The sequence below is a fragment of the Macroventuria anomochaeta genome (genome assembly GCF_010093625.1).
Source record: "Macroventuria anomochaeta strain CBS 525.71 unplaced genomic scaffold BU25scaffold_10, whole genome shotgun sequence".
NCBI lineage: Eukaryota > Fungi > Ascomycota > Dothideomycetes > Pleosporales > Didymellaceae > Macroventuria > Macroventuria anomochaeta.
The window spans coordinates 55,490-80,022 of record NW_022985371.1 but is presented as its reverse complement, the minus strand read 5'-3'; the positions used below and the strand labels follow the sequence as shown (position 1 = coordinate 80,022).

Below are 24,533 nucleotides of genomic sequence, written 5' to 3'. Positions count from 1 at the left end.
GAGGTGTGGAGAGCTTCAACGCTGACTTTGTGCAGCATGCTCGAAAAGATCTTCATGAAGCGAAAATGAATAACAAGAAACAATAGAATGTATCACACATGGGAAAATGTTGAAAGATACTACTGAATTGTATTGTAGAAACTTGAATTCCCTCCTTCGTACTTCATACCATGGGCCAGCATGGTTACAAAACACAAACATCGACTTAAGCCTCACCTTCAGACGTGTCACCCCCGGACGTCTCGCCGTCGATGATGGAATCGGCACGCTTCGAGCAATATGGCGCCCGCACTCGATAGACCGAGTACATCATGTTGTTCAACACCGCGTAATCCAATCCAAACTCTCACCAAGCGCCTGCATATACACAAGCCCAGGCAGCTCGTGGTATGGGTGCTCCTGCTTCTGTGCATCAAGCTCAAGCTGCAGCAAGACAGTAGCATCTGTATTGGTGACCCGTAAACAATCCGGAGCGTACGCGAGCTTCGAGTGCCAATCCTTGGATTGAGGCTTCAAGAGCCAGTCGGTCATGGGGATCTGCATGGTTATCATCGGATATGCGAAGTTGACTTGTACGCGTACGGTGGTTGCAAGCCACTTACCATCGACGGGCTCCGCTGCGATGAGCTGCGGCTCTCGATCGAGCAGCGAGCGACCAGAGAAGTACTTTCGCGGAGGCATGGAGACATGCTCTTGGCCCTTGACTGGTTGCTCCTCGAGCGCAGCTGGGATGGCTATCTGGTCAGTTGCCTTATTGATATTCATTTCTGAGAAGTGAAGAGGCTTATAAGTGGCGTTCTTGTTGTCCATCGATAGCTTGTACCTACCATCTTTCAGGAAGTACTTGAAGCGCTTCTGGCCCTCTTGCCCGATGATGGGGATGTAGGGAGCCACGTTGAATTGGCCACCGAGTGGAATCTTTATTGCTGCAGGATGCAAAGCGTAGCCGATGACAATGGCGAAGTAGTCGAAGCACATAGTAACTACGGCATGATACTTAGTCTCTGCTGTTGCATGTTGAGCGCATGTCATTAATTGGACTGTTTTTGCATACTGGCGGAGGTCCATAGTGGTGTTACGACCAAGTTCGGCCTGGAGGTCGGTGACCATACTTGTAGACGCGCCTAAGCACGATCGAAGCGCCCAGTCGTGTGCCAGAAGTTGCGATCGGTGCCACGTAAGCCAACCTGACCTCTGGATTAAACTTCTTTGACAGCGTCCAAGAATGCCATGTGAACCAGTTCTAGTCTTGAACGTACTTAAGGGCTACTTGATTTGCAATCTCGAAGAGACAGGCCTGGACTTCAGGCGAAGGAGTGACGGTGATGTTGTTTACAGAGGCCATGTTGTAGGGTTGATTGTTGCTGGATGTTGGATGACTTGGTTCTGTAGGCGTTAAATGCAAACGTTGCACGTCTTATACCGTGTTGGTATTGTTTTGCAACAATGTGCACCAATCAGCGGTAGAATTGGTAGTTGTACATAGTATTTTGGATAAGCAGACATTGTGCAACAACGGCATGGTCCAGCCTGGCCTCGCAGCATGAATGTAGACATCTTGCGTATACAGTGGTCGCCATGATCAACGTTGATAAAGGCCACTCGAAGGGATACCGTCATTAGCATCATCCTACGACAAGGCCCTCCAGATAAACTCTATGGAAGAGCAATCTCCGAAGGGTTTGCAGGATCCGACTTTCAACTCGTCGCAGCAGTGACGAAAGCCTGATCATAAATCCCATTCCAAGGTATCACGTGTGCATAGGTATGTACAGCTCCTATGACACCGCCTGCGCAACAGTGAAAAATGCGCAGCCAGCTCTAATGGTGCTCGATAGCTTCCCTCTCCGCAGCGCTGAATCGCAACCGCCCAATGTGTAGACTCGATAGCGCTCGAACAAAACGTAAGAGGCTGATGAGATAGGCGGATGAACTGTCTGATGGTGCGTTGGAGAAGCGATGGGTTTGGTGCGGCGAAAATTTTATTGAGATGGATGGTTTAGTCAGCGGAACTAACCGGCCACTAGGGGCTCGGACCAAAAGTTGAGGCTCGGACGCGCTCAAGGCATTTTGCACTTCCAAGGTTCCTTTACTGGTAACCTTAATCATAAACTGCATGTCCTGCTTCGCGCCGCCTTGAGTGTAATGACGCAGGAGCCATTTGCGATTACAAAGCCGCATTCGCAGCCGATCACATCTTCCACATACGCACGACCTTCGTCAAGAGCCTGCTTACCGTGCAGCATCCTTTGTCTCAATGTGCTTCTTCCGTAAGCTTGCCTTGCGCTGCGTGGCTGCTCGCATGAAGCGTTGATGGTATTGCCTCAGTGGCTCGATTCGCTGCCCGTTGCTGCAGTCAGCCTTGTCCCGCCCGGCCCGTGCTGAGAGATCTCCATGATGATAATCGATATCGAAAGCAGATAGCCTAAGCATACTCTTGAGAGGCCCAGATAGTAAGGGCGTATATCTGAAGCTTCTGAACTAGGTTTGAAGCACAGTACAGCTTATCATCGCACAATGGATCGATCGTCAAAGCCCACCTTCAGCTTCGTGAACCTCAAGCACCCGGATGACCTGAAGGATGAAGAGACACAGCTTCGCATACGGCGACTGGCAATGACAGAAGTTGGCAAAGCGCGACGCAAACCAAGGACCAAACGTGAACGAAACGAGGTCGTCCTGGAGCTTCGCAATGCCACACAAAGACAGCCTAATATCGATCGTTTAGGTAGTGGAAGTATTGATCCTTTCAGTCACTATCCAATCGAACTTGACGACAATGCTCGAGTTTTACTCGCAAATAGTGAGTATACATGCAGACTGGAGGACTGACTGCTGACCATAAATGAGTTTTCAATCCCGAAAGTCGCCATGCGAGCCAATTGAGAGGATCGTGGTTTCCAGTTGGACTTGACAGCCCAGCAGCTTTTCACCATGCGTTAGCAAATTCGCAGAACTTCATCTTCCAGAAGATGTACGGATACTTCCCCTCACAGGACAACGCGCAGGCCTTAATTCACCACCAAAAGGCGCTTCGTTTTGCGAGGGAGTTGTTGAGTGACTCGACTAAACACACGAGCAACAAGGCTCTCGGCACAATCGTATCATTCATCTGCCATCATGTAAGTACAGCTTCCGAGGATGGTGACCAGGGCTTACAGGCTCAGGCTCTATTGGGCAGTTTTGGTGGTGGTGAGTGGAAGCAGCATCATAATGCTTTGTTGGAAATTATTGATCTGAGAGGTGGTTACAATACCATCGACCAGGAATATCTTCGAATTACAATATCATGGTGTGTCTCCCACCTTATGCAGCGAAGATGCCGTGGTTTTGATATAAGAGAAGTGCTAACTGTCAATAGGGGCGATCTCATGGGTTCGTTCGCACAAGACATACCGCCTTCGGTGCCACTACCTCGCAAATGGGAAGCCGACTCTAGATCGTCACCTGGATCTCCTCGACCGCACAGCTCCATATCGCTTGTATGGAAGCAACAACTACCCATGCAGCTTGATTGGGTGACGATTTTTGACGACGTTGTGCATTTGATATCACTAGATCGTGCTTTCAACGAGCAGCAGCTGGAGTTAGCGGTCACAAGTGGTAGTTGGGTTGAGCCAACCATGTACCGCTTGCTTGCCATTCGACCACTACTGCTCGGCAACGACCGCAAGAATGTACTCGAAGAGGTGTGCCGACTCGGTACCCTACTATTCTTGGCTCCTTGCTGGCGGACCCTGGGGCAGTCTCCTGTGTGGACTGCGGCGATTTCTCGAAACCTTCAACTCGTGCTCTTGCAGTTCAAGACGGAATGGAATGAGCTCAAGCCACTTCTCGTTTGGACACTCTACTTTGCCGCAGTCGAGACAAGCGACTTGGCGGAACGCAGTCAATTCGTCTTCATGTTGGCGATGGTTGTGAGGAATATGCAACTTCGTAGCTGGAGCGAAGTGCTGAATGCTGTCAAGGGTGTGTTGTGGGTGGACAAAGTTTCTGCTGGCAGCGACGAGCTGATTCGAGATGAGGTAATGCAGATTGTAAATCACAGACTCGTGATGCCAACTTTGGAGGAAGAACCAACTGCTATTTTCGAGAGTCTTGGCGAAACAATAGAAGGCGCGTAAGCCGCTTTCGGCAAGTCGTGATCCTTGTTCATGCATATATCTTGTATCCATTTTACTGTACAGCTCCACAACATCAACTTACATGCTAAACCATAATCTGTAAGTTTGATGTAAGCGAAGCTTCGAGCGAACATTATCGACGTAAACCGACAGACGCTGGAACGCATTTCAAAGTACAGTATCGCTTACCAATTGCTCGGTCATGTCTTCCTCCGAGGCGTAAGCTGCATGAGACTTAAAATACTACAATAAGCGCCGCCCCTATTCCCCTCCAACACTGCACTTACACATCCTTCGATACTCCAGCGACCCTCTAATCAAAAGCGCCATCTACAACAATGGAGAACCTTCCAACCGACCACTTCGTCAAGTCCATGCAGTTCACTGCACGAACTCACCGAGATGTTTACGCTGCAATCGACCCCACCCAAGCAGCTCTCTCACAGAAGGGCAAGGTCGTGATCATCACTGGAGCCAGCCAAGGTATCGGTGCCCGAGGTTTCGTCCCCTCATTCGCAGCTGCCGGCCCAAAAGCCATCGTCCTTGTAGCTCGCAGTGCCGATAAGCTCCAAGAGGTGGCCGACGACATCGCCAAATCTCACCCTAACGTCGAGACCCTCGTTGTGCCTACCGACATTGGCGACCCGGCATCAGTTACTACGCTTTTCGAGAAGGTGAAGCAGAAGTACGGACACGCCGATGTACTCGTGAACAACGCAGCCGTCTTCAAGGAGGAGCAGCCTGTCAAGGATGTTGACCAGCAAACCTGGTGGGATGAGATGGTATGTCCATGTCTTGTCTACCTCCTATCAATCGCCTACTAACTCACATGTAGAGCATCAATATCCGCGGTACTTTCCTCGCAACCCAACAATTCCTGAAGCTGCTCCCATCGCCAGAAACTCCAGCCAAGATCATCACCTTGACAACCGGCGCCGCTTACCAAGTCTTCCCTGGTCTCAGCGCCTACGGCCTGTCGAAGCTTGCAGTCCTTGAGCTCATGGCGTACGTCGCAATCGAAAACCCTAATGTGGTTGCAACAGCGTTGCATCCAGGTGTTGTAATGACCGATATGGTGAAAGACATGTTCAGAAAGTTTGCCCTTGACAAGCCGGAGCTTGTTGGTGGTATTGGAGTTTGGCTCGCTGGTTGGGAAGGTCCTGATCGGAGCTTCTTGAGTGGCAGATTTGTGGCTTCTAACTGGGACGTTGAGGATCTGGTGGGAAGGAAGGAGGAAATCTTGCAGAAGGAGCTGTTGAAGATGGATCTGAACGCGAAGTTGGGGGCTGAACAGTTCGAATAAAGGATAATTGTAATTTAACTAGTACGCCACTGGGCCCGAATATGTAGACATTTGAGAGACTTCGTTGTCCTCGTATCAACCGCCAATCCTTCTTCGCCACAATCGTTCCTTTGGCACAGAACAGCGCTCCATTCTCATAGGCTCGTTGAAGATCTTTAGAAGCCTTAATGTGATCCCTCAGTTTCTGTGGATCGGTGTATTGCGTCTCCTTCAGTATTTTCCGGACCGCAAATCCAAGCTTGCGGACTTCCACTCTAGAATCAGTCGGCTTCCCCCACACAGCCACGAGAATGCCAGTATCGGCGATATGTGACGCTGCTGAATCCTTTGGCAGATACTCGTTGACGGGCTCGCACAGGAATGCGACAATGTCGGTTTGGGAGACCTCTTGAGGATCGATGCACCTTTCGGTCTGCTTTATGCCACTGTGATTGTGAGTATAAGTATTAGCCTTGCCCTTAGACATGGTAAGTTCGACAGAACACTCAATTTTGGTCTGGAACACGGAATTCGAGGCCCAATAGAATGTTTCTGCAGAGATGCATGCCAGTCAAAGCGATGTCGAGTCCATCCTGCATTCGCACAGCAGGCTCCATATGTGCCGAAAGCCATGACCGACGTGCGTGAAGTGGCGTGTCTTCTGTCATTAGCCAAAATTTCGGGGCCCACCTGTAGCTCTTTTGGCAAGGTATGGCCCATACAACTCGAAAAGTGCGCGAGGGACCTGGTTGAACGTGCTGCAGAGTTTCTGCATCCGTGCCTCTGCTTTCTTGTCCTTCACATTTGGGACGGGATCTGGTACGTTGAGAATCTCCTGCACATCGAATTCTAGAGCATGGAGAGACAAATAGCTTCGTCAGGCGTTTGGCTCGTTGCACGAAGTGCCAGCGCATTCGCAAGTAATTTGATACTGTTTGATGGGTCAGGGCTCAAATTGTAGAAATCCCCGCAGGAAATCCCATTGCACTAGCGGGGGTGCTTGTTGCGGATACGAGAAATGGCCTTTAGCGGTGAGTCTGGAGGAACACAGATGGTATCTAACCAGAGTGGTATATTGCCCCTTCCAGTAAGTTTAGGGACCACCTGACTCAAGTGGACCATCTGATAATGTGCCAATGCGTTCGCGTTTGGTTTTCCACGACCATCTGCCCACACATGAGAGATAGCCACAAATGGCTGAAAAGGTTGCCGTGGCTCCAGATCAATCAATTTCACGCTCTGAGGGTTGCTCCACTTCTTGTTCGCACTACATGTTATAAGCGGTAGAGTGTCCTGCTTTATCAAGATCCTCGCAAGCTGATCAGGGCCAGCACTAACGGAATGACTGAGGCTGAATGGGAAGCACTACCACAAGAAGCTATCAACAAATAGATTGATGGGATCCCTGATGTAGTGATAAAGGTGTTGAAATATCACAGGAAGAACTGCTTCCATGATGGTGGTGGATGAGCCAATTGCGCAACTGCCTCACGATGCAACAACACCAAAAAAGTAGCACAATAGCTGTACAAGAAAATTCAATGCCTGGCCTCTGACAACTGGCGATGGCTGAAAAGGTGTAGATGAGTGTGGGTGGCATGCTTCATAGCAGCATGCACCTCAGGTCGACCAGACTGGTGTGACTTCGCAGCTAAGTAGTCGTTGCCTACTTGAATCAGGCTCTTCGAAGACAGATACCGGCCTTCCACGAAACAGGCTGTTGAAGTGAGTGGATTGTGTTGGTTGATCTTGGGAGCTATTGGCTAGAATCGATCGAGACTATATAGTAGAAGGGGATAGCAGTGAAGGGTTGGGGAAGCAAACTGAACTAACCTAATGAGCTGGACAATCAGTGCAGCGGACCGCTGGCAAACACTGCAACGGTCCGCTGGCGAACACTAGCTCACAAGATGGCTCCTGTCTTTTCCAATCACATACACGACGTCCGATATCCGAGCAACACTGACTCAGTGCAGCTCTGCTTGGAACCTGTGGTTTACTCCTCATGATTATCTCGACGGCTCTTACCCGAGACTGGTGGGGTGTTGCCAACGCACTAGCAATGGCATTGTCTGTCGTTGGGCACAAGGTCATCGTGGGTCAGAATCGCAATGCAATAGACGATGCCATTTGAGATGCACGAACGAAACTTGATGAAGAAGTCAAACTATTAATAACAGTCCCGTCCGGCAGACCCCTAACTGTATATGCTCCACGCATGGTTATCGTCAACTGCGTTCTGACCGAGCCACGACCCCCTAATCAACTGCTCTCTCGGCTGGATATCCTTTGGTATACATATAATCACTATCGGTATATCTTGCCTCTTCAATCAAATCATCTCGCTTCTTCCGCTTGTCAACAATTCAGTCGTTGCTCTCCTACAGATTGGCGATCTTGAGACTTTGATAGGCACAGAATTAGACTTCGACCTCACTCTTGGTAATCCGAGGGGGAATCGGACTGCAGATCTGTTGAGCAGTAGCCATCCTTCACCTTAGTGCATCCTCTTAGTCACTGGCTTCATACGTCGTCATGGTACTCCGCTCCCTCCGTTCTCGACTTCTTCTGATTTGCATCATTCGCAGCGGCCACGTCGCCTGTGACCACACTACTGTGCCTCCTAATCTCTGGCTTCTCGCTCTTGATCCACTTTCCGGTCGTGTCGAAGTAATAGCTTCCTTGTCCTTAAATACAAACAGAGGCGCATCGCCACGAAAGTAGCGATCCAGATCTTCGAGCGTGCAGCCGGTGGTCTCAGGGTAAAAGAAGTAAACCGCGAGATCGTTAGAAGGGACGGGAGGTAAGCGAGGAGGAAAATACTCACCTATTCGAATGAATGCGAAGTTGAACACGCACCAGATGTAGAATTGCCAGCTGAGGTTCCTGATGCCTGGAGGTGTGATTTTGACGACCATGAAACTGAAGAACCTTGAGGCATCGTCAGCAAATAATCAATTTCTGTAGCGTTCTGACTTACCAATTAGTTGCTGTTCCCAGGGCAGCGCCCTTTGTTCGCATTATCATGGAGTTGATCTCTGTCGGGTAGAGCTTGTCACAGTCAGTAAGGCCAAACACAAGTGAGCAGGAACCTACCCATGCCACGCCTTGCCATCCAACATCGAAGAAGACAGAGTATAGGAAGAAGAACGCAATTGACCCTTTTGCCCATGGTTGATTTGTAGTTGGTGAGAGTGATGTTGTGGCGGCGTGGGCCGCTGTAGAACTGATAACTACAGTAAAAGATAACGTAGGACTATCGGTCGATGAAATACTGCGCTGAATTGCTATCTAGCGAGCAGAAGACGACTATATACTGACTCTGGAATGTGCTAGTCAAGAACAGTCTAAGCAAGGGTAATAGGGTCTTGTATGGACCGACTAATACCGCAACAGATGTGTCTTCGTTATACCGGATGCATATGGTGATGATCGTGTAGCAGAAGAACTGGCCTGCTGCGGCATACATCATCATCTTCCGGCGGCCCCAATGCTCGACGTTGGGTATGCTGATGAGATAGAAGAGAAGGCAAGAGACTGAGTTGCATGCAGCCAGGAGGCAGGCGAGATTATTGGACAGGCCCACTGACTCGATGAGGACAGTGGCCAAGTAGTAGGAAGTCACGTTAGTGCTAGCTGGCAATTTGTCAGTCAACTCAATTGATGGTGGGTGTGGAACCTACACAGCTGTTGCATAGCCTGTGTTCCCATGCCGAGGCTCACTCGTCTGATGGTATGCGTGCCAGCCTGGTCTCCAGCGCGGCCACGAAGCAGATCGCGCCAACATACGGCATAGTCCTTTTCGTACTGCACAGCCCATTGGATATCTTTTGACTGAGTGATAATGTACGGATTGTCGACATCGGCAGCTTCGAGATCAGCAAGGATCCTCTCGACCTCATCAGCGCGTCCCTTTGCCATTAGCCATCGCAGCGATTCTGGCAGTCATGGGACAGGTGCGAGGAGAATGATGATGAACAGGAACTTGAAGGCTAATGGGACACGCCACGAGGCACTTCCAGTGACAAAACTAGGGAGGATAAGCGAGTGGTTCGAGCCTGTTCAGTGACCGAAGGTTGGAGCAGCCGGGGGTATTAACCTTCCCACAATCATCTTAGGCACGCCGAACGAGGCAATCTAGATGATAGCGCCAATGCTCATGATAGTCATACCCAGTAGCACACACTTCTTCCTCCCGAGTGGATCGCCAATAGCACAGACCGAGACCGCGCCGAAGAAACATCCAATGCCGTAGATAGCTGTGACCGTACTGATGAGCGATGAGTTGTTGTTCAAATTGAGCTTATCGAGAAAATCCGGAGTGACAACAGCACCGCCTGGGAAGTCGTCAAATATGCTGTACTCCTGGATAGTAGTTGAAACATACCGAAGGCACCTTGATCATAACCCAAAAGTGCCTATATGCGTGTTAATCCCATTGCCTCGGGTGGATGTGATTGAGCTCACCATGTCGGTCGCGCAGGCCACTGTGACCCAGACAGTGAGCCATGTGCCTGTCAGGCCACAGAATGGCCTTCTGGAGCCAGTTACAAATATGGTGTCGAATCTCTCAGTTTCCTGTAGATGTCAGGATGAAGGTAGTCAAAATGGTCGATGGTTCACACATTTGTGTGACTCTCTGGAATGTCACAGCTATTTCAATGATGCATGCGAGGCTCGACCAGCATTCAGATGCTCTCCCGTCATGACGAAAGACTGAATGACGTGCTCGGCGCGATTGGCTGCATTCGGTGGTCGTAAATATGGCGGCACGTTCACCTGGTAGGCTTCCCCGCGCTTTAGACTCGGATCGACAACGACGATCCCAAGATCTGGGGAAATTTTACAACAGACAACCTCGTAGTTTACTTCAACCTGATGTTAAATCCACTTTCGGAGAGAATCTCGCGAGATCCAGAACGTTGTTTCGTGCTCCTCGTGTGTTTGCTGCGTCTCTTGGACAGGGATGAGTCGCTGCGCAAGGGAGCCATGTTGCAGTGACGACGATGTAGGGATCGTGTGAGCTGAAATGAGTTTGGACCCCTTCAGTCCACCGTGTGCTGGAAGCTCTAAACCTCGACGTCATTGTAATAGCTAAGAACACTCTCTCCGATCTAGGCCGCAATAGGACGTCAAGTCGTTTATTCAGCTCCCGCAGTGTAATATCATAAGAACTTTGCGCAGACACAGACTAACAAAGCTCTGGCAGTCGAGGTCGAGACCAGCTCTGCGAGAGCTGGACAAGGCGGACAAGCTGGACAAGCAAGCTTCGCAGAGGGCTGCCGATCAACCAATCGCATGACTTCCTTCAGGGTAGGACGTATTGCAGGGCTGAGCTATGTGACTGCCTTCATTCAAGACCGCAGTTTTAGTTGAGCTCTCGACCGGCTGAGAAGTGTTGGCTGCACTTTCGCGAGCTGCTCGTTGCTTGACGAGCGTTCACCGTGCTATTGATTTGTTTGTTCGATGAACGCAGCTCAACGTTTCGCCTGACGTCACTGTTCTCAAGACGCGGCCTTGATAATTATGGCCTGGGAAATTGAAGCTGTTGTCTTTCTGAGCAATAATATAAAATTGGCAAGCATAGATATAGTGATGGTGTTGTGAAGACCTCGCATATGGCCGTCAGGCAGGAACGATGTTAGCGTGCTCCTGGGCTTGGCAATTGCGGGCTCCCGTGGCCAGTTCAGTGTTCAATGAATTCAGGGTGCAACAGCAACAACACACCGCCAACGACGTCAGCCTCTCCTTCTCGCATGCGCATAATGATCCCATGAACGATTCGAATTAGCAACCCTTAATTTGACGATATAGATCCCCCATCATGGCGTCGGCGGTGTTCTTTCTTGACTTGAAGGGCAAGGTACGCTCGTGGGGCACCCGTGTGAAGGAGCTGCCTGCTAACAGGCACGTTTAGACCCTGCTGGCGCGCAACTACCGTGGTGACATCCCTATGTCAGCGGTCGAGAAGTTTCCTGTTCTGCTTAGCGAGGCTGAAGAAGAGAGCTCCGCCGTACCGCCATGCTTCTCCAACGAAGGCATCAACTACCTCTACATCCGCCATAACAACTTGTATCTCCTCGCCCTGACCAAGCGTAACACCAATGCCGCCGAAATTCTTCTCTTCCTCCACAAGATCGTCGAGGTCTTCACAGAGTACTTTAAGGAACTTGAGGAGGAGAGTATAAGAGACAACTTCGTTGTCATCTACGAGCTGCTGGACGAGATGATGGACTTTGGATATCCACAAACGACCGAGACAAAGATCTTGCAGGAGTACATCACACAAGAGTCACACAAGCTCGAGGTACAAGCACGGCCACCTATCGCAGTCACAAATGCCGTTAGTTGGCGAAGTGAAGGCATTCGCTACCGCAAGAACGAAGTCTTCCTCGATGTCGTCGAATCGCTCAATCTTCTTGTATCCGCGAACGGAAACGTACTGCGATCCGAGATTTTGGGTGCCATTAAGATGAAGTGCTACCTGTCCGGTATGCCTGAGCTGCGGTTGGGTCTGAACGATAAGGCCATGTTCGAAACAACAGGAAGAGCAACAAGAGGAAAGGCGGTCGAGATGGAAGACGTCAAGTTCCATCAGTGTGTGCGTTTGTCAAGATTCGAGAATGACCGGACAATCAGTTTCATCCCACCAGATGGCGAGTTCGAGCTGATGAGCTACCGTCTCAATACACAAGTCAAGCCGTTGATCTGGGTTGAGTGCATAGTCGAGAGCCATTCTGGTAGCAGGATAGAGTACATGCTGAAGGTAAACATCCTCTTCTCTCAATCAAGTTGCACAGCTAATGCAACATAGGCCAAAGCACAGTTCAAGAGGCGAAGCACAGCGAACAACGTCCAAATCTCGATCCCTGTACCCGAAGACGCCGACACACCTCGATTCCGCACAAACATCGGTACCGTACACTACGCGCCGGAGACATCCTCGATAGTATGGAAGATCAAGCAATTCGGAGGAAGTAAGGAATTCTTGATGCGCGCAGAACTTGGTCTGCCTTCTGTGCGTGGTGACGATGAGAAGGGTGGCGGTATGATGGGTGGTTTTGGCGGCAGCATGGGTGGTGTTGGAGGTGGAAAGGCAAAGAGGCCGATCAACGTCAAGTTTGAGATCCCCTATTTCACGACAAGTGGTATCCAGGTCCGGTACCTGAAGATCATCGAACCCAAGGTAGGTCCCAGCGTACCGCTTCACTTGAGTGCTGCTGACAATGACGCAGCTGCAATATCCATCGTTGCCTTGGGTACGATACATCACTCAATCCGGCGATATTGCTGTACGATTACCGGACGTGGCTTAGACGAAGGGAGACGATTGATGATAGACATGCCGAATCAAACGATGAAGCCGCACGAACATAGCTGTCATTCTATATTTGGCTGATGCTAAACAGATTCATTGTTACTCGTTTTTGAATCACATATGACCGGTGGTGAGCATGGAGGTTGGAGACTTTGACCGACCGGTCTCTTGGCCGATATGTGATTCTTCCTCGTGCTGATTGCCTCTCTGGTAGTAGGCGCACACAACAAACTCCGCCATTCCACGTCCGCGGCTTGTAGAAAGTTGCGACTCAAAGTCCGTCTTGCTGTCACGACATTCGCTTCCGCGAACGCACGAGGCTACATACAGCTTGGTGGGCGCATATAGTGCTGTAAGCGGTATCTCCCCCTGGTCGTAGAAAGCTTGACTTACCTTAACGAGCCTTGAGCCGATTGCGTCATTCGCGGTTGCTGACTGCCGAAATGAGGAGTATCAACACGAATATAACTACAAGTGGTGTAGCATACCAACTTGAACCGTGTTAAAGCAAATCGCAACCCGACCGCAAGAGCAGCTTCAGCCATGTGGTCCTCACTGACAGCCTTGCTGGCACTCTCGGCAACCGCTTTCGCGGCCCCATCCAAAAAGGCATCACCAACTGCCCGCGTCAAGAACGGTACTATCGCAGGAGTGCACTCGGCTTCATACAATCAGGACTTCTTCCTTGGTGTCCCTTTCGCTCAACCGCCGCTTGGTGACCTTCGCTTCAAACAAGCTCAGTCGCTAAACACAACATGGAAGGGCAACCGGGACGCAAAGCAATATGCGACACACTGTGTTGGCTACGGAGTCAGTAATATTACCATTTGTTGTAAACATTTGTATTCTGATGACTCCTCAGCTCGACCAAACCTTTTACAAAGCCTCGGAAGACTGCTTGTACCTCAACGTTGTCCGGCCATCGGGGTACGAGAACAAAAAGCTTCCGGTTGCCTTCTGGATTCACGGCGGAACGTTTACGAATGGTAAAGCACCGATGAAATCTCCAAGGGATTCAAGGCTGACCATAGATTCCAGGCGGAAGCGCAGATCAACGTTACAATCTCTCTTTCATTGTCGAACAGTCTGTCAAGATCGGTAAGCCGATCATCGGCGTTTCGATCAACTACCGTCTCAGTCTTTGGGGTTTCACTAGCTCAAATGAACTTGCTAACGAAGGTCTGCTGAACATCGGTCTGAAGGATCAAAGACTTGCACTGCATTGGGTGCAAGAAAACATCAAAGCTTTCGGAGGTGATCCGAGGAAGGTCACCATCTTCGGTGAATCAGCCGGTGCTGCTTCGATCGGATTTCAAGTATGATCTACACGTTTCTATACTTCAACGATGTTCATACTGACTTTCAACAGCTCACAGCCTACCGCGGCCGCGACGACCACCTCTTCCGCTCCGCCATCTTACAATCCGGCAACCCCATCTTCTACAGCGCCCAACGCGGCTCCAACGCCTCACAGGCCGCCTTCAACACCGTTGTGTCACAAGTCGGCTGCTCTTCCTCCCCAAACAAAATCCAATGCCTCCGCGACACCCCCTTCGCAGCCCTCAACGCGACCATGAACGGCACGCTCTCCTCCACCGGGGGCTTCACGCCCGTCACAGACGGTGACTTCATCCAAGACTACGGCTCCGCGCAGCTCTCGCGCGGCGAATTCGTCAAAGTGCCTATCATCGTCGGCACGAACAGCGATGAAGGCGCCTCGTTCGCTCCCTACGGTATCAACACGACTGCTCAGTTCCAAGCGGCTCTGGCAGCCAACGGGCTACCTCTGGCACTGCAAAACTTCCTGCTCCAGGCGTACCCTGACGACCTCTCCACCAACGTCATCGCAGCCCTCGGCGACCAACGACCCGCAGCACGCTTCGGCCAACAGTTCCGCCGCGTGGCTACGTACATCGGAGACCAGCTGTTCGTCGCGCCACGCCGACAGACGGCGGTGAGTTGGGCACAGCACAACGCTACAGCGTACGCATACCGCTTCAACGCCGACCAAGCCGGGTTCGCAACCGAGTTGGCAGTCAGTCACTTCAAGGAGATCGGCTTCGTGTTCAACAATATTCAAGGTGTGGGGTTTAGACCGGATGTCAAGCCGTTTGAAGGGAAGCCGCAGCGCTATGTTGATCTTGCCGACTTTATTAGCAAGACCTGGGTTAGCTTTGTGAGTGATGGCGATCCGAACTCTTGGAAGGGGCGGAACGCAAGTGTGGTGCAGTGGCCGAAATACAGTCTGGATGAGCCGAAGGATTTCGTCTTTGAGGTTAATAAGACGAGCGGGGTGGAGGCTGACACTTGGAGGAAGGAGGGGATTGACTTTATTAATCAGAATGCGAAGGCGGTGTATGGGAGGTAGTGTAGATGTCGCGATCTTGAAGAGAGGGCAGGAAAGCACGATTGAAGAGAAGAATGAACATTCTATAGAAACGGTGGTATATCATCAACGAGCGTAAGGCATCCTGAACTCCCCTAAGCTTCTCCATCATTATGTAGTAGTAAGATAGCGACGTTTCGCCTCTGCTAAACTTCTAGTTGTCTGGCTCCAGCAACTGCTTAGAGACCAACAGCTAATCCAAGCACAGCAGCACCAACCGCCAACCCCATACTCACAGTCTTCATATCAGCACCACCCGTGCTGCCCGTCGTAACCACCGCACCCGTACCACTAGCAGCAGCAACCTGCAGTCCATAGGCCGTCGTCGGTGTCACGGTGCCGTTCACAGTAGCAGTCCCCACGCTCGTCGCTGTCGTGCTAGCCGTACATCCCGACCACGTCGTCCACGGTGCGGCGGTGCTCCATGGCCCAGCAGTCCAGCCCGGCCAGTCTGAAGGCGGACACGCGCTGCCGCCCCACCACGCTGTCCAGGGGCTGGAGCGCCAGTCGGATTTGGTGGCCCAGTCGCTCCACGGGCCGTAGCTGCCTGTTCCCCAAGGACCGGGGCCGTTGGGTCCTAATCTTGTTAGCATGTTCGTCCTTGAGTGTGAATGGAAGGGAAAAGCATACCTCCCCAGCGTCCAGGGCCACCGCGACCCCCAGGACCGTCGTTATCGTCATCGTCATTGTGATATCCTGGGCCCCATGGTCCTGAGCCGGGTCCGTAGCCGCCGGTTGGCCAGGGTGCAGCTGTGAGTGTTGTGGGGACCTTGCCAGCAGAGACGAGGGAGTTGTAGAGGGATGACCATTTAGGAAGGTCTGAGGATGCCCATGGTGGAGTGACGATGGGCGTGAGAGGTCCAGCTGTTGTAGATTGCGAAAATGCTGGGACAGCGAGCGCTGCGAGTGCTGTGAAGCTGATCTTCATGGCGTTTGTAGTTGATTGAAATATGGAGACTGAGGTTCTCGCCCGACTCGATATTTGAAATGTTGACGATGGGAATGTGAAATGGTTGCACTTGAAGATATAGAGTGAAAAGACCTAGCACACGACATAAAGACCTTCAAATACGTCCAGCGTCACATACGCGGCCCACATAACCATTGGACGCCCCTCGCTGACCTGCAGACCGTCATAGAGTCCGGAGGGGTCCCGCGAGGCTCATCTCATCGATCTTCACACATGAGGACATGACGTGCGGCAGCTGACGCGTTTGAAAGCTGGGCAGTTGTTCGCTAGGAAGCTGCAGGGCACTCAGCCTTACGGGTAGCGTCTGTGAATTGCCGAGTCCAGAGTGGCAGATGCGGTGCTAGAGGAGTAAGGGCAAGAAAATGTGAGACAGCTATGAACTTTGAACATTGTTTGATTGGTTCCGGTAGAGGATGTGTTCCAAGCCATTGGTTGTTCGATGGCGGATGTAGATTTCGGAGAATGGGGGTGGGGGAGAAACGCGGAGGATAATCTTCGAGTATGCACCGCGTCTGCGTCTGTCAGTCATGTGCGTCCTGCGCCATCATATCGCGTAAATCCCCCGAAAGAAGCTTTTGGCACTGCAGATTTGATCAGGGATCGAGGGACGCGAGGATGCTTGGTTGTGTGAAAAGAACGGTTGCTGGTGGTGAGGTCGTGGTGATGCTCGAAGCGGAAGGCCCGGCTGTCGATTGGTCGGTGAAACGGGACGTTCATCGCCGGCATCTTACTCTTAAAACACAACCCTTACATCTGAAGAACAACGCTGCGCGCTCATACTCGCGTCGTCAGCTCAGACATTTACGCGTCTTGTCATCGATATTGACGTGCAGGTCACAGCTGATTACAAGCAACGTAGGCTTGCATTAGCTGTCATCCTAAACGTTAACGGACACGTTCGATTATGGACTATTGGTCTTTGCGCCTATGATTCGACTGCTACGGCTTTGCGATGACTGAAGCTGTATGCCCTAAGTCATCGCCCTACAGTATCTTCGTCAGCCTTGCCTTCCAGCCGGCCTTCTCTCTCGTGACACCTTCCTCTCCACTGCCACTTCCACCCAGCGAAAGGCCTTCGTCAACAACGCCATGCTGGTCGTAGATCTCGTCCGGCAGGACTGCTTTCTCGATGAACGTTTCTCTCGGCGGCGCAACGAACATGCTAAGCACGATGTACACGATGCTCGTGGCCACGAAGCCAAGGAACCATCCGAAGTGATACGGCCTCGCTCCTGTTCCGACATCGATGCTGGTGTTGATGCTACTGATGAAGCCCGGTAGATTAGGGGCCACACCAACAAAGAAAGCTACGAGGGCTCGCCAGTTCCAGCCATGGGTGTAGCGGTAGATGCTATGGGGCTGGTACAGCGCTAGAGTGTCGTACTTCCGCCCATGAACGAGCCAGAAATCAAACACCATGATCGCCGCAATAGGCCCCAGGAAAACCGCATACGCAGACATAAAATTCAAAAAGCTGCCCGCACTCTTGAGAATCTTCCACGGCACCAGCGCCCACGCAACAACCGCGCAAATAAGCTGGCCTCTCCTGATATTAACGAAGCGCGGAAACAGCGCCGTCAGGTCGTTCGCAGCGGACAGCGAGTTTGCGGAGATATTGACACCGAGCGCGGCGAGGGCGAAGCTGAATGCGCCGAAGAAGCGGCATGCGCGGCTGTCCCAGTGCGAGATCAGGGCGATCGGGTCCCAGTTTAGTTCGCCGTATTTGACGGCGCCGGCGGAGGAGGCAGCGATGCCGATGAAGGCGATGAAGGTGAAGACGAGCGGCAGGAAGGGGACATAGATAATTTGCCATTTTACGCTAACGCGGGAGTAGCGAGAGAAGTCAGCCTGGAGGTTGTCAATGTCTTCAATCTTGGAACCGGGGATTGGGGATCAACGTACCTGGTTGACCGACAAGGTAGCATAGTTTCCAATGACGCTTGTCAAGCTCGACAAGAAAGCCCACGAGTACGCCGACCCAGACAAGGTTGGCTTCTGGTTCCACATCGCCCCACCATCCGTCGATACAAACGCCCAGATCAGAATTGCAATCCACGCAATGGGCACAATGATCGACTTAGCCATAAACAACCACCTAAGGTTATTCGGATGAATACACAAAAAGGGCAGCGAAATGAGCCAAAAGATGAAGAAGCTGATCATCGTGTTCGTCTCAATGCCCTGAGACTCTGGAATGCCATTATGCAGCGTCAAGAAGGAGGGCCAAATTGCTGCGATCATGCATTTGACAGAGTTGGCTCCGTTCATGTTCTGAATGGCGAACCAGAAGACGGCGAGAACGGCGCGCGATACAATGGCGATGTATGAACCCCAGAAGCCCCATGATGCTCGAGCGAGGACTGGAAATGGCGCGTGGTGGATGACGCCGATTGCGCCGTTGAGTGCGATTACGAAGGAGATGATGAAGAAAGCCAGGGCGACTATGCCGAGAGATTCTCGCCACGTGAGGCCTGGATGTTGTCAGCATATTATTGAGGTAGTTGAGTGGGGTGCTGTCGTACCGATTGCGATGATGCTCGAGGCGAACTGCCATGTCGCGGCACTTCAGTAGTGTCAGTGTTCGATTCTGTTGGGTGCGAGTGTTGGAGGTCATACTTGAAGGCATCAGATATCCAGTAGGCGAGGAAGCTCGTTACACCCCACTTTCGATTGTGCCTTGGAACGGGATCCAGGTCTTTGTTCGTCCTGGAGGTAGTTAGTATTTTCAGTCGATCGCCATGAACCTTCTGTCTGGTTTTGTTCTGGGTACATACCATCGCGCACTCCCTTCAGCAAAGGTCGACTCCGTCTGCTCGACCTTGAGCGTAAGATTCGGTCGCTCGATGCCAAGCATCTTGTAGGACGAAGGACTTTGAAGCCCTGGCCGCGGGTTCGGGTTTGGGTACAGGGTACTGTCGCGTGAGGGGAGTTCAGCATATTTATTGACCTGCAGCTGGACCCCGGCAGAGATGGTGGGTTACATGCAGCTATCAGTCGTCGAGAGCCGATAAGATAAGCTTGACCTCGATGCTGCATGTGTCGCCTCGTTCTGGGTGGTTAAACGAATGCCCCAGTCCTAGGCATTTCATCCCAACCACTCATGTGTCGAGCGCAAAGACTTCACGGACATGGCCGGCAATTGTGCAGAGCACCATTCGATAGCAAATGGATTGAGGCTGACTGGAACCCTGTGAAACTCATGCACGAAAGATAAGAAACCTGGATAAAAGAAAGTGATCGTCGTGTTGTCGGGTGTTATCAGTTACACTTCCCCGCTTGGGGAAGTTCCCCACGTTGCGATACTGTTGGCCCCACTTACACAGACAAGCGTCAGTGAACATGAAAAGCCTACCCTTCAAAGCACAATTGACTTGGCGTTGGCCTGGTGTAGGAACATGCTTGCATAGGGGTATATACATGTCTATAAAGGATTTCGGCTCAGCCTATAGAAAGGAAATACAAGCCTGCCAGAGCGCTTGATGTCATCGTTGGTCCACCTCTTGTCGTCATTCGACTATCGTGATTGCTGTCGTATGTCCTCGTACGTTTACCTATCATAGCAGAAACCTAGAGAGGAACTTCGTGTTGGACCGCTTGTTGTTGTTGTTGTTGTTGTTGTTGTTGTTGTTGTTGTTGTTACCACGGCCGCCTCCGCGTCCTCCTTGTCCATTTCCGTTTCCGTTACCATTAGCATTGTTGCCATTGGCATTGCCGTTTCCATTAGCTGTGTTCTGGTTCGCGTTTCCTGCGTTTTGGTTGTTGCCGTTCGCATTGCCGCCTGCATTTTGGTTGTTTCCATTGTTGTTGTTCGCGTTTTGATTGTTTCCGCCTGCATTTTGATTTTGGTTGTTGTTATTGTTTGCGTTCTGGTTCTGGTTGTTGCCATTGCCTGCTGCTGCGGTCTGAGTAGCTACTGCGGGCGCAGCTGTGGCGGAGATGAGAGCTGGAGAGGAGTCAGTCTTTGCTCGAGCTGTATACTGGAGCGTGACGAAGGGAAAGGAGAACGCACCAGAAATGGCACTTGCACCCTCATTGCCACCTGCAGCGCCAGCGGCTTGATTAGCTGCGATGGCAACAGGAAGATCCTGCTGGTTCTGCAGGATCTGGTTCGAGATGCCTTGTAGCGTTTGTGCTGTATCGACACCTACCGTCAAGGTGAGTCTATGTATTTGGGATGAAAGTGTTGATGAAAAGGAAGTTGTGACTTACCAGCAGCGGTTGTGTCGGTGCGACCTTGGCTATCGGTCTGCTGAACAGCGAAGCAGCCTCCAAAGGGGCCCGCTACAGCGGTGTTGCGGCATCGTACAGTGCAGATGTTACCGGTCGATGCACCGATGCAATTAAAGTTGTCAGGCATAGCAACATTGATCGTGAAGTCTTGCTCCTTGGCTTGCGAGAGTCCGTTGGCACCAGGAACATTGTTGGCAACCTTGAGTGGAGTGAACTTTGTGGCAGCGTTGCTGGTCTCGTCCAGGTCGCACTCGTAGGGTCCGGCACCGTCAGCGTTGACCTTGAAAGCTACGTTAGTATTTGCAAATAGCCAAGCACCGTGTGTCACTAACCTGGTGGATGGTAACAGTCATCACGGTGCCAGCTGAGACCTGGGTCACACGGTTGGCAGCCAGCTCATTCTCAGTCTGCTCGCCGACATCGATGTTGCCAGCAATTTCTGTTCGTCCACAGGAGTTCACGATGTTCTGTGTAATCTCAGAGTCGCGAATGATGGTCGAGTCCTGCTGGCATGGCGAGATTGTTGTGCAGTTACGAGCAAGGTTCTGGTCAACTTTTTATGCGTTAGGTGATGTTCATGTCCATGGTAGGTAAGGTTTCGTACCCAAGAAACCTTGACTCTGGCCAGAGTCTCCAACAGCTGCAAGGATGACTCCATGAGCGTGAACGTTGGCGGCGAAAGCGACTAGCGCAATGGCGGAAGCTGAGTAATACATTGTAATTGAAGTAGGAATAGAGATTGCGTCCGGCGCTTCGAATAGAAAGTAAAAGCAAGGAAAGGATGGAAGAGAACAACGGACAGTGAGAACTGTTGATCAGTGATGGAGGTAGAGTATACTTTGCGGAGCTTCAAGTGGACCTATATACTCTCGATGTAGAGGCGAGAACTCAACGCTGCCGAAGAGAGCAAATCTGCTCAGGGCCCATGCGGTGCCCACTCCCACGAGACGAGCTATTACCATGGTGAAGTGAAGGATGCGTATGTCAGCAGCCTGAGGCTGCCTCGCAACCCCTTGAGGAGGGTCCTTCGATGGGTGGACGTTGCATCTGACGCGCTGAGCGACGAGTAACAGGTGCCTGCTATTGACGCTCCGCGGAATGCCCTCGCCAGTTTGGTGGCGCGTAGCTGCGATGATGAGGCGCACCCACCAGCCTCAAACTTCTAGAGCTCGTGTAGAGCTAGACGGGCTGTATGCAGCGAGCGGAAGGCTGGTGCCAAGAACTTTTTGCCTGCCGTTTGGTGAGTGCTGAAGCGATTCGGGTTTGGAGATTTTGTGTCAAGTTTCGAAGCGAGCGGTAACATGCCACGACGAAACGCGACAGCTTGGTCCCGATGTATCTCCTGTCCGGACACATGCCGAACTCTTGGCAAATAAGAGCGATCAAACACTGTGCGAGTGGTGTAGCTATGAGGTTGGATTAGCCTCAGGAAGCTGGTGTTTGAGAGTCAGGCGCTGTAAAAAGCGGGTCGTTCTTGAGACATGACGGTGGGGCGCGTGTATCAACACATCGCAGACAGAAGTTGCGCAGTGTCTTGGACAATGCGAGTGATGATATCAGGCCATCAATTGTTGTTTTGAGGCGAAGTGTTGTTTTGGGGCGCGTCCTGATAGGCAACTGGTGCCGCCTGTTTGAGGATATCAAAGGACCGTCTAAAAGCCGCACGAGGTCTGAAGCTCTGTGGGATGCTTGGGTCTTCACACGAGTCGGACTCTATCGATGGCTCAAGTCAACTTGCCTTCGCGTCATCAAAGCTTATTATACGAGGCAGCAGGCAGCTTCCAGCTGGCGGCGCAGAACGTGCTGCTTTGTTAGGATGCTATGTTTCGATGAAACCAGTCTCCGTGCGATGCAGCATCTCCAGCCCTCAGCTCGAGCGGTCCAACGAGTTATAAATGCCTTGACACGGTAATATTGAGGATTTGTATGCAACGTCGAGAGGGGACGATAGGATGGATGATGGATGATGCACTGAAGGCGAAGGTGGAGAGCTCGCAATGTGCCGCACCAATCGGGGACGTCCAGCCCTATGGAATCAGACCACTTTCAACACCACCAGGAAAACATTTCGGAAGCACAGCTTCCAACACGACTGCTGCCCTTTTAATTCCTCAATCGCACTCATCTGTACAGCTGCAATCATGAACACAGTAAGCGTCTCTCGCTCGCTCTTCCGCAACAGCTAGCTAACAGCTCCCAGGTCAAATCAGTGTAGTACGTCACGGCTCCGCGCCGCAGCACCAGCCTCACCAACGACCAACAGCGCCCGCCACAACTCCTACTGACTCACAATGATAGCTACGGCTGGGCGACCCTCATCGCCGCCGGCGGCGGTGCCTACTACTTTGCAAAGAAATCCATCAACGCCGACCGGGCTCAAAAAGCAGAAGCGGACCGCCAAAAGCGCACCCGCCAGCGCCAGCTCGAGCAAGCCCACGGCCTGCACGGCGAGACATCATCGAACCCCACCATTTCCCCCAACGCAGTAGTCTCGTCGAACACAACTGCTCCTCGGAGCACAAGCGACAAGGGCGCATTGGCGGGCCAGATTAGACGGGAGGATAGGGCGCATGAAGATAGCGGGAACCCGAGTTTGCAGGCGAGTCAGGATCCGGCGGCGACGAGGCATGCGCCGGAGACCGAGGGGAAGGAGAAGAGCAAGTATGAGGCTAGCGATGTGTTTAGGAGTAGGAAGGGAGACCGCTTCTCGTAAGATCGTGCAGTAGGCGAAGGAATGTACATCACAGATTGGGCAGTGCGAGTGCAGTTGCGGAGCAGAAGAATAGCCCCAGGCGTTTTCGCATGTATGATATCACGAAGCATGGAGCGTCCAGTGATTGTGCTCGAGCACTACAGTACGTTCTACAGCGGAAGCTCTCGGATGCCGTAATGTCCATGTATAAATGATGTGCCTTGTAAGTGCTAGATGGACAAGTACCCAAACGCCGACGCGATATAGCAGGGTATAAAGCGGTGTCTACTCGCACGTCTACTCGCACATCTACTCGTCCTGCTCCGTGCAAGCTCATGCAAACATGCCACTCCTCGGGCTATTCCTCCGCTTCTCGTACAGCCACTTGTTGTTCAACCCAACGCTAGCCTTCCCGGCAGACGGTGTCGGTGTACCAGGTCCAGCGCTCGATCCACTGTCAGCGAACAAGCTGCTGTTGAACGGGCTGCCTCCGCCATAGCTTGCGCGCCTGCTCGCTGAGCCACCCAGACCACCAGGCGAGTACGATGTGGTCGAAGTCGACCTGCCAAGACCAGCAGCGGGACTGCCTGAACCGAGGAAAGGAGGCTCGCCCTGGTTGCTGAAGCTGCTCCGCGGTGTGGATCTCGAGTAGCGCGGCGGTGTCACGTAAGCGGGCGACGCGTAGGAGGAGCCTGGTGTTTGCGAAGCGGCGCTGGGCTTGAGGCCCATTGAGGTGCGCTGAGAGGGCGTGAGCGGGATGTCGGCGATGTCGTCGGGGTAGTAGCGGCGGACGAGGGGCAGGAAGGCGGCTGCGATGTTGACGGCGAAGAACAGGCGGATAGCCAGAATGCCCCAATCGCTATAAGGGGTGTGGTGCACGAGGGCCTTGAGGGGTGTTCTTTGAACGTTAGCGGACAACGGCCGACGCTTGTTCTCGCTGCATGTACATACGCGGCATATTCCAGCAGCCTGACCTTGGAGGAGACTGCGTCTGCGAAGAACGAGGCGGCGAGGAGACCGGCGTTTGCAACAATCGCTTTCACGTTGCTCTCGTCGAACGCTGTCGCATACTGGCGGCGCGTGATCTCGTCAAACTTGGGGTGTTTCCAGGTGCCATTGGGCGTGTGCAGCTGCGGTGTGTGCGGCGCGGCCGTCTGTGGTGTAGCAGGCGCTGCCATCGAGAGGGCCATGGGAGCTCTGTGACGCCGACGATTGGGACGCCGACGATTGTGACGCTGACGATTGTGACGCCGACGATTGGTTGTTTCAGCGTCCTATGTGAGTCTAAGAGTATGGAGGACTATGACGCCGACGAGCTTCGGTCCGCAATCCGGGGATACGTGCAACCAGCCGCTTTTCACAGTCTTCGCTGTCTTCGCTGTCTTCGCTGTCTCTGTGGGTTAGTAGCTAGTAGCGCGGCGAGGATCGAGTGGCTATCGCGGCATTGCACATCCGGCAGTCATGGTCGCAGTGACGGTTGTCAAAACAACCGATGCACGTCGGCGCCTCGGAGCTTTCTGCACCCACGCCG

At 52.2% G+C, this 24,533-nt stretch overlaps 11 protein-coding genes across 11 annotated transcripts; 5 read left to right on the top strand and 6 right to left on the bottom strand.

The window, feature by feature from the left end:
* Nucleotides 1-59: 59 nt before the first annotated feature.
* On the bottom strand, nt 60-1,252 carry BU25DRAFT_18260 (uncharacterized protein). Its single transcript, XM_033700932.1, has one exon. The coding sequence runs from the start codon at nt 1,108-1,110 to the stop codon at nt 319-321; it is 792 nt and encodes a 263-aa protein (XP_033563403.1). The 5' UTR covers nt 1,111-1,252; the 3' UTR covers nt 60-318.
* Nucleotides 1,253-2,111: 859 nt separating this feature from the next.
* BU25DRAFT_364230 (uncharacterized protein) lies at nt 2,112-4,173 on the top strand. The gene is made up of 3 exons (XM_033703782.1): nt 2,112-2,803; nt 2,851-3,292; nt 3,362-4,173. The coding sequence occupies exons 1-3, from the start codon at nt 2,518-2,520 to the stop codon at nt 4,122-4,124; spliced, it is 1,491 nt and encodes a 496-aa protein (XP_033563402.1). The 5' UTR covers nt 2,112-2,517; the 3' UTR covers nt 4,125-4,173.
* Nucleotides 4,174-4,216: 43 nt separating this feature from the next.
* Nucleotides 4,217-5,483, top strand: BU25DRAFT_389207 (NAD(P)-binding protein). The gene is made up of 2 exons (XM_033704503.1): nt 4,217-4,906; nt 4,960-5,483. The coding sequence occupies exons 1-2, from the start codon at nt 4,463-4,465 to the stop codon at nt 5,425-5,427; spliced, it is 912 nt and encodes a 303-aa protein (XP_033563401.1). The 5' UTR covers nt 4,217-4,462; the 3' UTR covers nt 5,428-5,483.
* A 2,446-nt stretch (nt 5,484-7,929) lies between these two features.
* Nucleotides 7,930-10,603, bottom strand: BU25DRAFT_438776 (uncharacterized protein; the record flags this gene model as incomplete). Its single annotated transcript, XM_033709078.1, has 11 exons — nt 10,276-10,603; nt 9,874-9,943; nt 9,794-9,824; nt 9,593-9,743; nt 9,361-9,436; nt 9,090-9,318; nt 8,820-9,042; nt 8,503-8,632; nt 8,387-8,457; nt 8,103-8,283; nt 7,930-8,058 (listed from the first exon to the last, which is right to left on the bottom strand). The coding sequence occupies exons 1-11, from the start codon at nt 10,395-10,397 to the stop codon at nt 7,930-7,932; spliced, it is 1,413 nt and encodes a 470-aa protein (XP_033563400.1). The 5' UTR covers nt 10,398-10,603.
* A 518-nt stretch (nt 10,604-11,121) lies between these two features.
* Nucleotides 11,122-12,848, top strand: BU25DRAFT_409117 (putative AP-1 adaptor complex subunit MU). Its single transcript, XM_033705982.1, has 4 exons — nt 11,122-11,269; nt 11,324-12,172; nt 12,221-12,592; nt 12,642-12,848. The coding sequence occupies exons 1-4, from the start codon at nt 11,231-11,233 to the stop codon at nt 12,720-12,722; spliced, it is 1,341 nt and encodes a 446-aa protein (XP_033563399.1). The 5' UTR covers nt 11,122-11,230; the 3' UTR covers nt 12,723-12,848.
* A 419-nt stretch (nt 12,849-13,267) lies between these two features.
* On the top strand, nt 13,268-15,092 carry BU25DRAFT_389201 (alpha/beta-hydrolase; the record flags this gene model as incomplete). The annotated part of the gene is made up of 4 exons (XM_033704502.1): nt 13,268-13,534; nt 13,587-13,710; nt 13,763-14,040; nt 14,094-15,092. 4 exons carry the CDS (start codon nt 13,268-13,270, stop codon nt 15,090-15,092), a joined length of 1,668 nt encoding a protein of 555 aa, XP_033563398.1.
* Nucleotides 15,093-15,289: 197 nt separating this feature from the next.
* Nucleotides 15,290-16,038, bottom strand: BU25DRAFT_430049 (uncharacterized protein; the record flags this gene model as incomplete). The annotated part of the gene is made up of 2 exons (XM_033708584.1): nt 15,290-15,687; nt 15,741-16,038. The coding sequence occupies 2 exons, from the start codon at nt 16,036-16,038 to the stop codon at nt 15,290-15,292; spliced, it is 696 nt and encodes a 231-aa protein (XP_033563397.1).
* A 1,026-nt stretch (nt 16,039-17,064) lies between these two features.
* Nucleotides 17,065-18,980, bottom strand: BU25DRAFT_489827 (uracil permease; the record flags this gene model as incomplete). Its single annotated transcript, XM_033711449.1, has 5 exons — nt 18,855-18,980; nt 18,697-18,786; nt 18,603-18,643; nt 17,983-18,551; nt 17,065-17,928 (listed from the first exon to the last, which is right to left on the bottom strand). Exons 1-5 carry the CDS (start codon nt 18,932-18,934, stop codon nt 17,065-17,067), a joined length of 1,644 nt encoding a protein of 547 aa, XP_033563396.1. The 5' UTR covers nt 18,935-18,980.
* A 654-nt stretch (nt 18,981-19,634) lies between these two features.
* On the bottom strand, nt 19,635-21,026 carry BU25DRAFT_337421 (uncharacterized protein; the record flags this gene model as incomplete). The annotated part of the gene is made up of 5 exons (XM_033702672.1): nt 19,635-20,005; nt 20,090-20,224; nt 20,290-20,590; nt 20,643-20,863; nt 20,915-21,026. The coding sequence occupies 5 exons, from the start codon at nt 21,024-21,026 to the stop codon at nt 19,635-19,637; spliced, it is 1,140 nt and encodes a 379-aa protein (XP_033563395.1).
* Nucleotides 21,027-22,451: 1,425 nt separating this feature from the next.
* BU25DRAFT_489825 (uncharacterized protein) lies at nt 22,452-23,023 on the top strand (the record flags this gene model as incomplete). The annotated part of the gene is made up of 3 exons (XM_033711448.1): nt 22,452-22,460; nt 22,511-22,524; nt 22,609-23,023. 3 exons carry the CDS (start codon nt 22,452-22,454, stop codon nt 23,021-23,023), a joined length of 438 nt encoding a protein of 145 aa, XP_033563394.1.
* A 312-nt stretch (nt 23,024-23,335) lies between these two features.
* On the bottom strand, nt 23,336-24,180 carry BU25DRAFT_337798 (uncharacterized protein; the record flags this gene model as incomplete). The annotated part of the gene is made up of 2 exons (XM_033702689.1): nt 23,336-23,900; nt 23,954-24,180. The coding sequence occupies 2 exons, from the start codon at nt 24,178-24,180 to the stop codon at nt 23,336-23,338; spliced, it is 792 nt and encodes a 263-aa protein (XP_033563393.1).
* Nucleotides 24,181-24,533: the final 353 nt, after the last annotated feature.

Bases quoted from the DNA above. Each gene is read 5' to 3' on its own strand.
- BU25DRAFT_409117 (XM_033705982.1), top strand. From the start codon at position 11,231: ATGGCGTCGGCGGTGTTCTTTCTTGACTTGAAGGGCAAG. The intron at 11,270-11,323 runs GTACGCTCGTGG...AGGCACGTTTAG, and splicing joins TTCTTGACTTGAAGGGCAAG to ACCCTGCTGGCGCGCAACTA. The intron at 12,173-12,220 runs GTAAACATCCTC...AATGCAACATAG, and splicing joins GGATAGAGTACATGCTGAAG to GCCAAAGCACAGTTCAAGAG.
- BU25DRAFT_18260 (XM_033700932.1), bottom strand. From the start codon at position 1,110: ATGGTCACCGACCTCCAGGCCGAACTTGGTCGTAACACCACTATGGAC.
- BU25DRAFT_364230 (XM_033703782.1), top strand. From the start codon at position 2,518: ATGGATCGATCGTCAAAGCCCACCTTCAGCTTCGTGAACCTCAAGCAC. The intron at 2,804-2,850 runs GTGAGTATACAT...ACCATAAATGAG, and splicing joins TCGAGTTTTACTCGCAAATA to TTTTCAATCCCGAAAGTCGC. The intron at 3,293-3,361 runs GTGTGTCTCCCA...AACTGTCAATAG, and splicing joins CTTCGAATTACAATATCATG to GGGCGATCTCATGGGTTCGT.
- BU25DRAFT_389207 (XM_033704503.1), top strand. From the start codon at position 4,463: ATGGAGAACCTTCCAACCGACCACTTCGTCAAGTCCATGCAGTTCACT. The intron at 4,907-4,959 runs GTATGTCCATGT...ACTCACATGTAG, and splicing joins AAACCTGGTGGGATGAGATG to AGCATCAATATCCGCGGTAC.